Below are 13565 nucleotides of genomic sequence, written 5' to 3'. Positions count from 1 at the left end.
AATAGGCCTATAGATCAACAGGTAATCAGAGGAAGCCAGGAAAGGGGTTAATAGAGCAGAGAAATAGGAATTAATGGCTGCTGCGCTCCCACTCTGGGGAAGTTTGAGAAAACGCCAAACGATTTCCTGCCCAAAGACTTTGCCTTGACGTGATAACACAAAACAGTCATCCATCCAATTGATCTTTGTTGCTTTAATGTCTAAATTTGCAAAGTAAATCACTGTGAAAAGTAGAACATCCCATTAAGTATACAGCTCTAAAAAATAAAAGACCTGATTTTACTTCTTGTAGTTATATGTTAAATGAGCATTGTTCTTTTATTCTATGAACTGCTGGGAACATGTCTCTGAAATTCCAAGCAAAATTTTAGTATTTATTTGCAGAAAAATAACGGCAACGATGCAATGCTGTCAGACTTCAAATAATGCAAAAAAAGAGAAAAACAAGTTCATATTCATTTGGAAACAAAAACAAGAGTTTAGAAATCAGTATCTGATGGAATAATCAGGAGGTTCAGAGCAGCGGGAGAAAAGTTAAATACACTAAAATTAACAAGTTTCAGGTGTGAATGTTTGAGTTTTATTTCAATAGTTACCCGTGAAACTTTACTTCAAATTATAAGCAAAAATGATATTTCTATAATATTACAAAGAAGAGGAATGTTTTTCTGGAGCAGTTTATGTAACTACCAAACATTAAAGTCAATTAATTTTCTCTTTTTTTCATTCTGATGCAATTTTTAAGTCTATTAGTGTTTACCAAAATGTACACAACGCATAACCGAACCACAGCAACAGGAAGTCAACATATGTAACAATGACAACTGGGAACAAAGAACAAAAATGTTTAAAATATGATGATAAAATAAAGTGAAAAAGGTTAAACTGTCATGATGGAAAAGAGGTTTTTCAGCAATATTAGCAGAATAGAAAGAAATTACAGAGAAGACAGCAATAATGATGGTTATTATTGCTCTGTCATGATTTCAAGTAAAGTACAGATGACAGAAGACAAGCTAAATTACATTGTGAACTGAAATTGAAAATTGACAGCCAAATAAATTTGACAGCAGCGGAAAATGTTCCATTCATGTCTTTGAAATCAACAAATAGTCGTCAGGCGGCATTAGTTTACCAGATTGAGTTTCTTTCATTGCCGCTTTGAGTCTGAAATGTAGATGTGATTAAAAACGTCATGCAGGGAAGCATTCAGGCCGTTTCTAGCCGACTGACCTCCGGCCAGAGAGCATGAAATAAGAAACGGTGCTGCAGCGCGGTCGCCACAGACGCAACAGAGTGGAGACAACCACTTCCCCTGTTGGGAGATTTAAATAGAAACATGTTCGACATAACTGAGCGGCACTGCTGAGGAAAATAAGTTATGAGGCAAGAGCTATAATGTTTTCTGTTTTTTATATATCGACACATTATTTTTACAGTTTTGGCCCTCATATTGTAGAGATTTATGACACACAGATTGATTTAATTTAGGTGTTTATTTTAAAGGATCCATAATTAGTAGTGGCAACATAAGTGAGAAATATTTATTTTAGATGTAAAAACAATAAAGTAATAGGTTGTTTAGTTTTTGTTTACTCTATAACAGAGTTTCTAGCGCTGTTCTCTGATGTTCTTCCCGGCGTTTTGTGCTGCAGCAGCAACACGGTTTAGGCGCTTTGTGGATAAAAACTTTCACCACGGCATTTATTTTTAGCTTGCTAAGGTAACAATCACCTGTTAGAGCCTTGGTTATTTTTGCTCGTACAAATGACTCAAAGTCTTCTGGAGAGAAATGTTGAGAGCGCAAATGTAGGTCCTTCCGACTCGCATCTTTTTTTTTCTTGTTGTTTTTTAAATTACAGCCAATAGTGACACAGAATGGCATAATCTAAAATCACACCAGTCAAACACAATATGATAAACAACTGGTCAGGTAAAGTGAGCCTTCCTGTGTTTCTGTAGATTCCAGTACAGAAAGGACCGTTATGCATCACTATCTCATCGGTGAAAATGTAACAAAAGATATACATTTTCTGAAGTAATTATGAGTTTTGTCGTTTCGCAGAAAACTATTTTTTAGTTCATTGAAAAATTGCAACATAGTTAGTTTCTAAAATTTGGCTAAATGACAAAACTTAACAAGAACATTTTCAGAGATTTTTTTAGGTTTATTTTTTAGGTTAAATCTGCAGCAGACTGACGATGACTGAGTGAAGCGTTTGCTCAGTGTTTCTTTTGGAAAATCTGCAGCTTCCGCAGCCAAATTAGCTCAAATCAACCTTCAAAAGGGTAAAACAGAAAACAGCCGCCTGTGGCAATGAAAAAAGAAATTGATCTGGACTTGAAGTTGCAAATCCCACGTTGCTGTGCTTTGCGGAAAAGCAAAGAGTTTTAATTAGAGCTCCCTTTGCCACCAGGTTCAGTGTCTTTGTGCCTGGGATCGCTGCCAGGCTCTGCTGTCTGACGCTTCGGCTGCGAGTCGAGAACAAAGCCACAGACATGAGAGTCATCTGGGTTCAGGTTCCCACTGTGGGTGCAGAAGCAATCAGGTTCTGAACCGAGGAACAAGACATGCACCGGGTCAACTACTAGCTGTTTTTAATTGCTCACAATTGTGTTCATTTCATAACCATTTTGAATATTATTCAACATTCGTATTTCACATTTATTTTTGCTCCCATTTGGCTTAAAAAAAAACAATAGTGGGCAATAAGTCAAAGCTTTTTGGTGTCTGGAAAATGGGCTGTTTTAAAAATGTCACAAATCAGCAGGCACTGCCCGTTACCTAGCAACCCCAGTGGAGCTCCGCCCGTTACCTAGCAACCCCAGTGGAGCTCCGCCCATTCCCTAGCAACACAATCGTTTTCTCAGTTGTGTTTTGCTGTTGACTTTCAGCCAGAAAACACTTCCTACGTTTTTGCTGGTTGTGCATGAGGCTCCACTTCTGCTTTTCAGAGACGTATAGTTGTATAATTACTCATCAGTTTGCAGACATTTTCATGTGCAAATGTAAACATTGAATTGGGGGCGTGGCCAGCAGCAGCTTATTTGGATTTAAAGTGACAGCTCATTTGACGGAAGCTCAAAATAGACAGAAATCTCCTGATCTAATAATGATCTTGTTTTAAAACAGATATAATGATCATGTTTTGTTCGCTGTAGATCTGTCCTGACTTTATAGGTCACCTCGAACAATGTTTTCTCAATTATGGGTCATTATTTGTTGCTTTTCTTTTTTTCTGCATATTTTATAGATTGATTTGAAATGTTCTTCTCATATTCCACTGATTTTTGAACGATTCATTTTGTTGTTTGTGATTATTTTAGGTCTCTTATTGATCCAACATCTTATTGCAGAATTTTATACCTTTTTTTTTTTTTTTTTCTCTTTTTCTTAGTTCCTGTTGTTTCCTTCCAGCTCCAAATGTCAACAGTACCCTGGTATCCTGACATTGTCCCGTAGGAACGCTCCTGTTTCACTTAAAGCCTCTCTGCCTGTGTTTGAGTTCAGATGCAATGTTCAGGGTTAATTAATTTGAACTTCCTCTGCTGGTTGCATATTAAAACCTGTCTGGAAGAGCTTTCTCCTGGGTTACTGTGGCCTCTGCTGCACATATTTTTGACCTCTGTAATTCTTGTTTTGTGCGTTAATAACGGCTATAAAGCTGTTTTGTGGACCTTGAAATTGTTTACAGTGAGCCCTCTGGGTTTTGCTTTCAGTTGGACGGCGTCCAAATTATATATGGCCTCCTCCTGTCTTGTTGAGGGGTGAAACCCCACATTCATCCTCTCTTTGAATATGTTCTCAATTTTGCTCTCACCAACAACTTTATCACGATTTCAGGCAACTAGTGGAACGTTCTGGACCTTGACCCTTTGCTCATTGGATTATTTTGCTAATTCTCCTTGTTTGACTAACAAACATTTTAGCTGGAGAAAATGTTTCTCCAGCCAATCAATTTTAGTTGTATTTGTATAAAATTAAATGTACAGTGGACCCTCAGTGTTATAACTGTAACCAAATATTCATTAACATGCATTAATAAACGCAGTGGAAGTTGTTTTAGCGTTAGCAGAGATGCTAATAACAACCAAGCTGCATTTTATTTATAAAGCTTTAGGAAAAAAATCTCTGAAAACACAAATTTTCCCAAAATAAATGATAATTTTGAAAAACTCATGTTTTTCTGTAAAACAGGTAGTGTTTTTGTTTTTCAGCTGTATCAAAATAGATATATTTCGCATAATTTACATCATGAGTTACTACTGGCAGAAACAACAAAGAAGACGACAACAGGAAGTTGTAGGAAGATAATGTTACATATAATTTCTGTCAGTCTAACATGTTGGAATCCATCTTTTTTCTGTAAATTGGCCAACTAATTTCCCCCAAATGCCGCTGCGTACGTAGCCGTCTGAATAAGACGCCAAAGCCTCCTCTGATTGGCTGAATCATGATTATGAACTCATATAGCTGTTTACATTCACCGCTGTAATTACTTATTTGATGGAAACAAAACATATGGATATATTTGTAATGAAAACGCAGCTACTGAGTCGAATACTTTCCATAAAAAGAGAAAAGAGGAAGCATAAAGTTAACGACAGCAAGAATAGCAAACAGAGAGAGTATTAGTAGAAAATGGAGAGTAAAGCAGGCCACTGTCCTCCAGCAGCCAACAGAGAGAAGCTAAGCCTCTGACTGGAAGCTTTATCTGAACAGGTAGGTTGAGTCTATCTGCAATCACTGATTACTCCCAGCCTCGCTGACCTCCAGCCGTCCTCACTGCTTCTTTTCACTTTGCTCAACCCCAGGATCACTTAAGGCCCCGGCTCTATTCATTCCTGCCCCACGGGAGCCGCGCTGCACTGTCCACCCTGATGTATTTGTTTTATTAATTCAATCCATCGCTGGCTTCCTCTGAGCCCGCCGTGTTTTTTCCCTGCGTGAAAAGTGGAGTTTCTGCCCCACATGAACCCGTTATTGGCTGCAAGCTGTGAAACGAGAGGCAACCGAATGATTCAGGCTGAAACATCAGCATGTTAATGATGCTCTGTGGAGCAGTGGGGTTGGGAAATATGCACTACATCTCCCCTGCAGAGATGCAGGCGGCCGCCACGTAAAGCTGAGTGAAGATGTGAGGCTGCAGGGCGCACAGCCCCGCAAACCTGTCGCTTGAAAAACCCAAAGGTTTTAAAACAAATCAAAACACCAAAATCACCAAAAACATTTCTGGATCGCCGCAGATCCTTTCCTTATGTATTCAAGTCTTTGAAACTTTAATCCTAAATAGCGGAAACTTTGTAAGGCAGAATTGATTTGTTTTGGAGGAGATTTTGTGGGATTCACGCTAATATTCAAGATTATTCCAGGCTCCAGTGAGAATCGCGGATTAGTTTGGAAACTCTCCAGCTCAGTTCGAAGGAATTCATTGACCTTCGAGTCATTCTGAGAAAGTTTCTACTTTCTTTTTTCCCTTTCTTACATTGCAGTTAACTCCATTTGTGTTAAATATATGGATGTATAGCGAGAGCTGCGACCTTCAGCCTCTGCTCTGCAGGAAGCCGACCAGCAGGATCGTCCTTCAGACTCCCTGCTGACTCCAACACATAACTTTAACCTCTCGGTTTTCCTTCTCCTAAGAAAAACACAGACGCTTGTAGCTTCATTTACTCTCAATATATCTGTAATAAAACCTCAAAATCCTTTTTAAACAAGAATAAAAATACTTTTATGTATTTTTAGCTGACTTCAACTACCAACATTTTTGTGCTTCGATCAGACAAACCATCACAGCATTTACAATTAAAATATCAAACTACTTTTATTTGTCTATTATTCTTCCTATTAAACACAATTGTTTGCTAAGCTAACTCTACATATTATTCACATGCAGTACTTCACAGACCACAGCTTGACAAAAGGTGTCCAAACTGTGGCACAGGGACTATTTGTGGCCCCTGGACTGATTCTGCGCGGCCCCCAGCTGCAACTGAAGCTGATTTAAATTTGGAAGGAAACACTGAAATTTTGAGATTAATGTGAGAAATTTTTCACAAAAAATATGGAAATGTTTGAGCTGCAAAAGTTTTAAATTTACGAGAAAAAAACTTATACATTTTGAGATTAATGTGAGAAATTTTCCAGAAAAAAGATGGAAATTTCTGAGTTTGAAAGGTTGAGAATTTGCTTGAAAAAAAATCTGACAACTTTTATATTAATGAGATTAGAATACGATTAGAATTTAGAACTTTTTGACTAAATTCTAAATTTCAAATGTCAAATTTTGGCAGAAATGATCTGACCCACAAAACATGTTGTAAAAATCTCCTTCAGGCTGTGGATCCACTTCGCCTGCTTGGTTCTATTGGATGGTGATGAAAACGGATGTTGCGTTTGTATCAGACTGAGTCAGCTAACAGGTGTGCGTGGCTGTGTGTTCCCTGCCTTAGCAGAATCCCTGTTCAGCGGCCTGGGGCTCGGCGCGGTGGTGGGCCTCGGCCTCGGAGCGCTGCTGCTGCTCCTGGTGCTGGTGGACGTCAGCTGCTTCTTCCTGCGCCACTGCGGCCTGCTCATGTGCATCACTCGCACGCTCTGCAGCAAGAAGACGGCGACCAGCGGCAAGGGCAAAGAGATGGAGGAGGGCAAGGCGGCCTACCTGTGAGTATCCCCCTCCTCCCTCAAATCTTGGATCAACTGTTTGGGTTTTTGATGTTTGCAAGTCGCCAGGTCCTTCATGCTTGGAACATCTGCTGTGGGTGTATCAACAACCTTAGAGACCTGAAGGGACGAATGAAAATCTGTAGAAACTGTTTCCTACTTTGGGCTGAAGAGAGAGAAAATCATCAACCCTCAGTTTAGTCAAATGTCACAAATTGCCTTTCATGTCACTCCTTTATTTGCTACGAATGAGCAAAGGAGACTTCTTTTTACCGTTTACTGTAGGTACACCTACAACAGCCGCCCAACCACCCTTTCAACCACAGTATGTCTCTGATTATGTCTTTCTGGCTAACGTCTGTGCTTCCATCCACTGTGCTGTGAGTCCTCTCCTCATCTGCATGCCCGTAGCGCTGGCTGTGGCGTTCCAGTCGCCTGTGTTGTTGCTGCATGAGCCGCTTCTGTGTTTCGCTTCTTCTCAGCGTAGAAGTTCACAGCTCGGGATAAAACGAGGCCTCGGTTCGCCTCCGCGGAGCCGCTTTTTGTTTTTCCATGCTGCCCGTGTGAAAGAGCAGGGAGGGGGCTTTGACTTTTGCTGAGTCACTAAGTGACTGGCTGCTCAGACTGCATGCAGAGTGTGAGTCTGTGTGGACAGCAGAGCCACGCAAAACACTCCATACTAGCAAACACTGCAGACAGATACAGAGCCACTGGAAATGCTGCTGTTTTTGTACCCATATTATGACAAAATGTTGACATTCTTGATCCTGTATTGTAGTATTTCTGCATAATCTGACAATCAGGCCGGATGGAGATTTAATCAGAAACAATCTTAATACTATCAATATGTAGCTTTGCTTCCTAAGCTGCAAATACTTTAAGCAAAAATCTTCATAGTGATATTTCCCAGAAAAACCAGAGAACCTTGTCGTGTGAATTAGATCATCCGTCTCGCTTTGACAGACAGATAGTTGTGATATTTTCCCTTTAATCCTGTGAAAGTTAAACTCCCACATGTTTTGCTTTGCTAGAAACCAACTGTTTCCTGAAGTAAAGAGCACAGCAGGAATAAAGTGGATCCCGTCTCCATCTGGTACTAAAAGAACATTGAAAAAATGGTGCTACCATTTTAAAACTGGGATATTTCTTTGCAGAAAACCTGTTAGATATCAAACTTTAATAAGATTCTGACAGTTTATTGTCTTAAGTTAAGTTGTATTTATGGAAGCAGCGCTAACGTGTTTCTCCACCATTAGCATATTTAGTACTGCATACATGAGAGTGATTGGCGGCGTTAAGACCTTAAAAATAACATGCTGCAGCTTTAAAACATTTAGAAAGTAAAGCGTAAAGAGTACAACTTCAACTTTTCTATTTCAAAGCTCCGAAATGCATTTCGTGTTGATTTACATCCAAGCAGGAGGAACCAGGATGTGAGGAAACTCCCCATCTGAGGTCCAATCTGGGTTTGCATGAAGCTAATGAGACATGAAATTGGCTCCACTCTGCAGCCACTCCAGCATCCACCAATCAGGCGAGGGGAAGCCCCCCGCAGCCCGCAGCAACACTTGGGCTTATTAGGTTCAGCAGGTCACTGTTTTACATTCACGATCCGGTTGGCTGGGAAACTCCCCCGCAGATCATGAAACCACGTCCCAGATGTAAAAATCAACCATTTGCTGCTTGTATAAATACAAATTTCTATTAATGAAGAGCTGGAATATCAAAGCTCGCCCCGCTGGTGAACTCTGAGTTCTTTAGCTGATCTAAAGAACTGGCCAGATATTAAACTGATTCATCAACCTGATTGTGTTTCCAGATGCTGTCGTGTTTCTAAAGCGAGCAGGGATTGATTTTCTCTAACGATGGATCAAATGGAAATGAATCCTCTAAATCTGAATGTCTGGAGTTAAAATTCAACAAATGTTCCTGATGCAGTTTATGTTTCAGATCTGGAGAATCTGAAAGTCTCCATCACTCTTCCTCTTGTTCTTTCCTTCCTTCACTCCTTCCATATTTCATCCTTTCTTCCTAACTTCCCTTCTTGTGTCCTTCTTTCCTCCTTTCATCTTGTCATGTCTTCCTTTTGTACTTTTCCTTGTTTTCTTGTTTTATTAACCTAATCGTGGCTTTACCTCCTTCTTCTACTTCTTTTTTTCTTCCTTTTTCTCTTTTTTGCTCTTGTCATTTTTCTATTCCTTCACTTTTTCTCTTTTCATTTTTCCTAGTTTTTATTCTTTCTTTCTTTGTTGTTTCTCTTATTCAACCTTTTTTCATTTTTATATCCTTCCCTTTTTTATTTCCTTTCTTCATTCTTTTATTCTCTTTCCTTCCAGCTTTTCTCTTTTTTCTTTTCTAATTTGTTCCTTCCTTTCTGTATTTTTTATCTCCTTCTTTCCTTCCTTGTGTTTTGGTCTTTCCTTGTGTCTTTCCTTCATATTTTCCATTTGTCCTTCCTCCATTTCTTTCTTCTATCCTTTCACTCGTTCTTCTATTCTTACGTTTTCCTTCCTTTTATTTATTTCTTTTTTTCATCTATCTTCTTTCCTTCATTTAGTGAAAAATGTGAAATCAAATCTTGCATAAACATAAAAACATTTATTAGTGAATTTTGGCCTGTTTTGTTCCCGTAGATCCTCTGTTGCTGTGGAAATGCTCATTTCTTTAGTTTCACAGCTGATTGAGCCTCATTTTCCGTCAGAAGCTTCAATTGACAGATGGATCTCGATCAAACTGTCCTGATTGATCACCAGGAGCGTCGTCAGAATAAAAAATAAAGTAAAGCTCAGCGACCTTTGAACTCAGCTGAAATGTGCAGCCTAGTTTAAAGATTCACTCAGGGACACAGGAAGTGATGTCAATGAAGGTAAATTGTGTTGATTTAAAATTGAATCTTTTTGGACTTAAAAATTTAACTTTAATGGTTGAAGTAAAAACAAAAGCACAGATTTTTTAAAATCTTTTCAGCCGTTTATGATCTTCTATAAATTCACATAAACCAAAATAAATTCAGACGTTCATATTCAGTTCATTAGGACTTCATAAAATGCTGTTTGATTTGTGATCGATTATCAATCATTATGCTCCTATCTGATTGCTCCATCTGTTTTGTGACGTTGTGAAGTAAAACATTCCCACATCATGATACTGCCACTCCCGTATGACTGGAAAAATGACGCCATGTTTTTCCAACATGGTGATTTTAGTTTCTACTTTAGTTTAGTCATTATAATTTTGCATGCCGGTACATAACACTCTTTTTCTGTTTTTTGGTTGTTAAAATAGAAATTCACATAAAAGCAAACAAAAGAAGCGACACAAAGTGTTTCATTCTTGTTCATTTTCTTCAAATATTCTAAATTATTTACAACAAATATTGTTTGACATTTTTTTCCCATTAATTTTTTATTTTTGTGAAATAAGTTTACCTTTAAATTGGCTGTAAGTCTTATGTTTTTTGTTCCATTTTTTAATATTTACCGTCCATTTTGTTTTCTGGCCGCTAAAAAAAGTTTCCATTTATGGACTAAATTTTAAACATAGTTTTTATTTCTTTTTTCATCTTTTCTTTCCTATATTCTTAACTTGTGTCTCATATTCTCTGGATTAAGTTACTTTTCCAGATTAAATTGATTCTTAAAATGTATTTTTTTGTGTTTGTATTTAAATGTAACTTTTTTGTTGTGACGCTTTATTTTTATTTTTTAAATAATTTTTATTAATCTATTGTTTTATGGTTTTTGTGAAGCACAAACTTCCTTATGTACTGTGTAGGCCTGTCACAATTAATCAATCAATTAATTAATCACATGATAAATTAAAACTCTTTTTATGATTTTTCTTTCTTCAGTTTGGTGTTTTTGTTTCAACCTTCTGTTTTTTGGGAGATAATTGATTTTAATTGTTTTGTTTATTTTGGATATTTAAAATATCTTCCAGTTTCAGTGTCAATTCAATGAATCTCTGAGAATGTGTTGAAAATGGTCTCAGAACGATAATAATACAATTTATCGCAATAATAATCTCTTAGAAAAACTTATTGTCACCTTTCCTTATTTCCTTCTTTTGTTTTTCTTTCCTATCTTGTGTCCTTATTCCCTTCATTCCATCCTTCCTTACTTGCATCCTATCGTTCAGACTCATTTTGAAGAAGCAGGAATATTTATAATCTTTGTTGTTTTTTCTGAAATAAAAAACAACATTCATGCATTTAAAGAACAATCTAAATTATTCATGGGCTTTAAATGAAAAACACTCTGTTTTCTGTGCACATTTAGTGTTTGTGCTCCATCCTGAATCCTTTAGTTTCTGGTTTTGAACGGTGAAAAGCTGTGAGCCTCACCTCTCCTCCTGTCGCCTCGCCACTTCTCTTCCTGCAGGAAGCTGCCGCTGAAGGAGGAAAATGGCAAAGAGTCTCTCAAGCCGGATACGATTGAAATCAAAGTACACAGCGACAACAGCATCCACATAAAGCCGGACGACAGCAAGGCTTAGAGATAAATATATATATAAAGTAACGGTAAAGAAGAACGGGGTCGGCTCCCCTCGCCACCAAAAGAACATTCGGATCACGAGACCAACGGCCTGGAAAAGTGAAAATAGTGGAGCAAAATACTATATCTGTTTATATTAATGCCCGAATGAAAGGCATGTGTAAATAAAATTAAAAGAGAGGAAACGGGAGGGAAACTTTTTGACACCCAGAATGCATTTTGTTCAGTAGGAGCCTCTTAAATGATTGTATTTTATTTTATTTTCTGTCTTTTCATTGAAACTCCTCAGACATTTCCTTTTCATTGTTTTCATGGCGGTTTGTGGAACGGCCGCCATCTTTGTTTTTAACTCCTGGTGTTTTCATGCTTTGGAGACGTAGAAACAAATCAAAAAATGTTTCTAAACACTAAAAAAAGTGTTTTTGATCTGAAAGTGACCCAAAGCGTGGACACACTTCATTTTGATCCCAAATCTGTCTTTTATTTTGAAAAGAAAGGAAACCTTTTTCTGTTTCGGACTCTCTCTGATGTCGTTGTGTGTTGTACATAGATGAAAAAAACCTGGATATTTTACAGAGCTTTTATGTAAATATATTAAAACAAGTCTTTTTTTCCACAGTGCAGAAGTCTTGGCCTTCGTTTCACTTCCTCTCCCCGTTGCGTTCAGGTTCTGGTGTAATATTCCTTTTTCCGCTCATTTGCTTCCCCTTGAGGGAAACCGAACCCCGAAGCGATTCCACGGCAGTAATTATGGCATTAATGTGCCTTTTCTTTCCTTTTTTCGCTCCCTTTCGTGCGGTTCGCTCCATGAAATCAGCTTCTGATTTGCTGCTTTTCGCGCCGGAGAGAGTGGACTGATCACGGTGATGCTGCGGCGGCCGGCTGCTCTGGACTCACTGATGTGGAACAGACAGAACATAAGAAAATAGAAAAAATGTTTGTATTGTCAGACTTTCTGTCCTAAAAGTTGATCTTCTATCTTTGTTTTCTTCCTTTTTCCTTATTTCCTGATTCCTTCAGTCCTCCACTCCCTTTACTTCCTTGTCTCCTAACTAACTTCCTTAATTGTTTTCTTCCTCATCTCCCTTCTTTTTACTTTTTCCCTCCATTTTTTATCCTAGCTCCCTTTTTCCTTCTTATCTTTCCTTATTTATTTGTCCTTCATTCGTTTCCTTCCTTGTCTGACTTGTGTCCTTACTCCCTCCCTTACTTGTTTCCTTTCTTTCCTTCCTGGACTGGGAATTCAGGGAAATTGAGTCTTTTTACTTGATAAAATGCAGGAACCTGGAAGTAAACAGAGATCTGGTTCTGTCGGTGTGTAACGCATCATTATCATATGTGTGTGTGTGTGAGTGTGTGTGCATACATGCGTGTGTGTGTGTGTGTGAACATTCAGGTTGCATGTATGTCTGTTGAATGTATCTGCACGTACTGTACCGTAAGTCCACGACCGTCGGCTCATCCTGGCTTCATGGATTCAGAGTTCAGTCCAGTGGAAATCCGGCTCGGTTTCAGTTCCAGGCGTTTTTCTGTTTCCGGACGGTGGGTGATCCCCTCCCCGCCTCTGAGCTTTTATCTCCAACCCGGGAAGCGCCGCAAAAAGAAAACAAGACTGAAACGAGTTCCTGCATATGTGAATTTGGTTCTGCTGCCTGTCGATGATCACTGTAAATACCGGCGCTCAGTGCCTGGAGGCTATACAGTTTGTACATGTTCTTTTTGTATTTGGATATGAATCTGAAGCCACTCTTGTTTCCTCGATCCTTTCGGTTCTGTCAGGGGTTAAAACAGACGTGTTTGAGCTCAGTGTACATTATGTGTCCTCCCTGTCCCCATGTCCTCTGGACTGTCCCCGCTGAATTGTGCAGGAAGTGGGAACTATCGATGTTTCTCTGTATGTACCTGTGGATCACTTGTGACTCGTATCATTTTGCCGCTGTAAATAAACATGTCCTGGTAGAAGAGAGTGGCGACTTGCCTTTTACCTTTTTGTTATGAAAAGTTCAGGTGTGTGGTGTCCAAAGTGCGGCAGGGGGGCCGTTTGAGGCCCTCTGAAGGATTTTGAGTGGACAGATGCTTTTTAACTAATTAGTGAAAATTTTCTTTACAGATAAATTTCCTTTTTAAGAAATTGTAGATTGCTACTATTTGTACTGCTACTATTCTTACCTGCAGGGTTTCCACCAGTGTATTTTAAGCCTGGCGGGCACCAGGCTAAGCATTGCTTATTTATTTGAGTTTTGTTTTTTGTTTTTTTGGTTAAAATTTATTTTTTAAGCCTTATAGTTGATGTTTAGGTATTACTTTTCCAGTCATTCAGTAACACATAGTTATCAAGTGATATTTTCACATTTCTTGTCAAATTTAAACATTTTTAACTCAAAAACACAACAAATCACTGGATGGATGAC

At 38.5% G+C, this 13565-nt stretch overlaps 1 protein-coding gene across 1 annotated transcript in view; it reads left to right on the top strand.

Moving 5' to 3' along the window:
• Positions 1-13120, top strand: part of LOC129357617 (neural cell adhesion molecule 2-like) — a 42558-nt gene extending 29438 nt beyond the window's left edge. Inside the window, 2 exon segments of the mRNA XM_055026710.1 lie at positions 6454-6661; positions 11041-13120. Coding sequence (XP_054882685.1) covers positions 6454-6661; positions 11041-11155 — 323 coding nt within the window. The 3' untranslated portion in view covers positions 11156-13120.
• Positions 13121-13565: the final 445 nt, after the last annotated feature.

Source organism: Poeciliopsis prolifica, unplaced genomic scaffold (assembly GCF_027474105.1).
Source record: "Poeciliopsis prolifica strain line A6 unplaced genomic scaffold, Auburn_PproV2 SCAFFOLD264, whole genome shotgun sequence".
In the NCBI taxonomy this organism is placed as follows: Eukaryota; Metazoa; Chordata; class Actinopteri; order Cyprinodontiformes; family Poeciliidae; genus Poeciliopsis; species Poeciliopsis prolifica.
The sequence above is the reverse complement of the archived record's forward strand: the minus strand, read 5'-3'. Positions and strand labels throughout refer to the sequence as shown.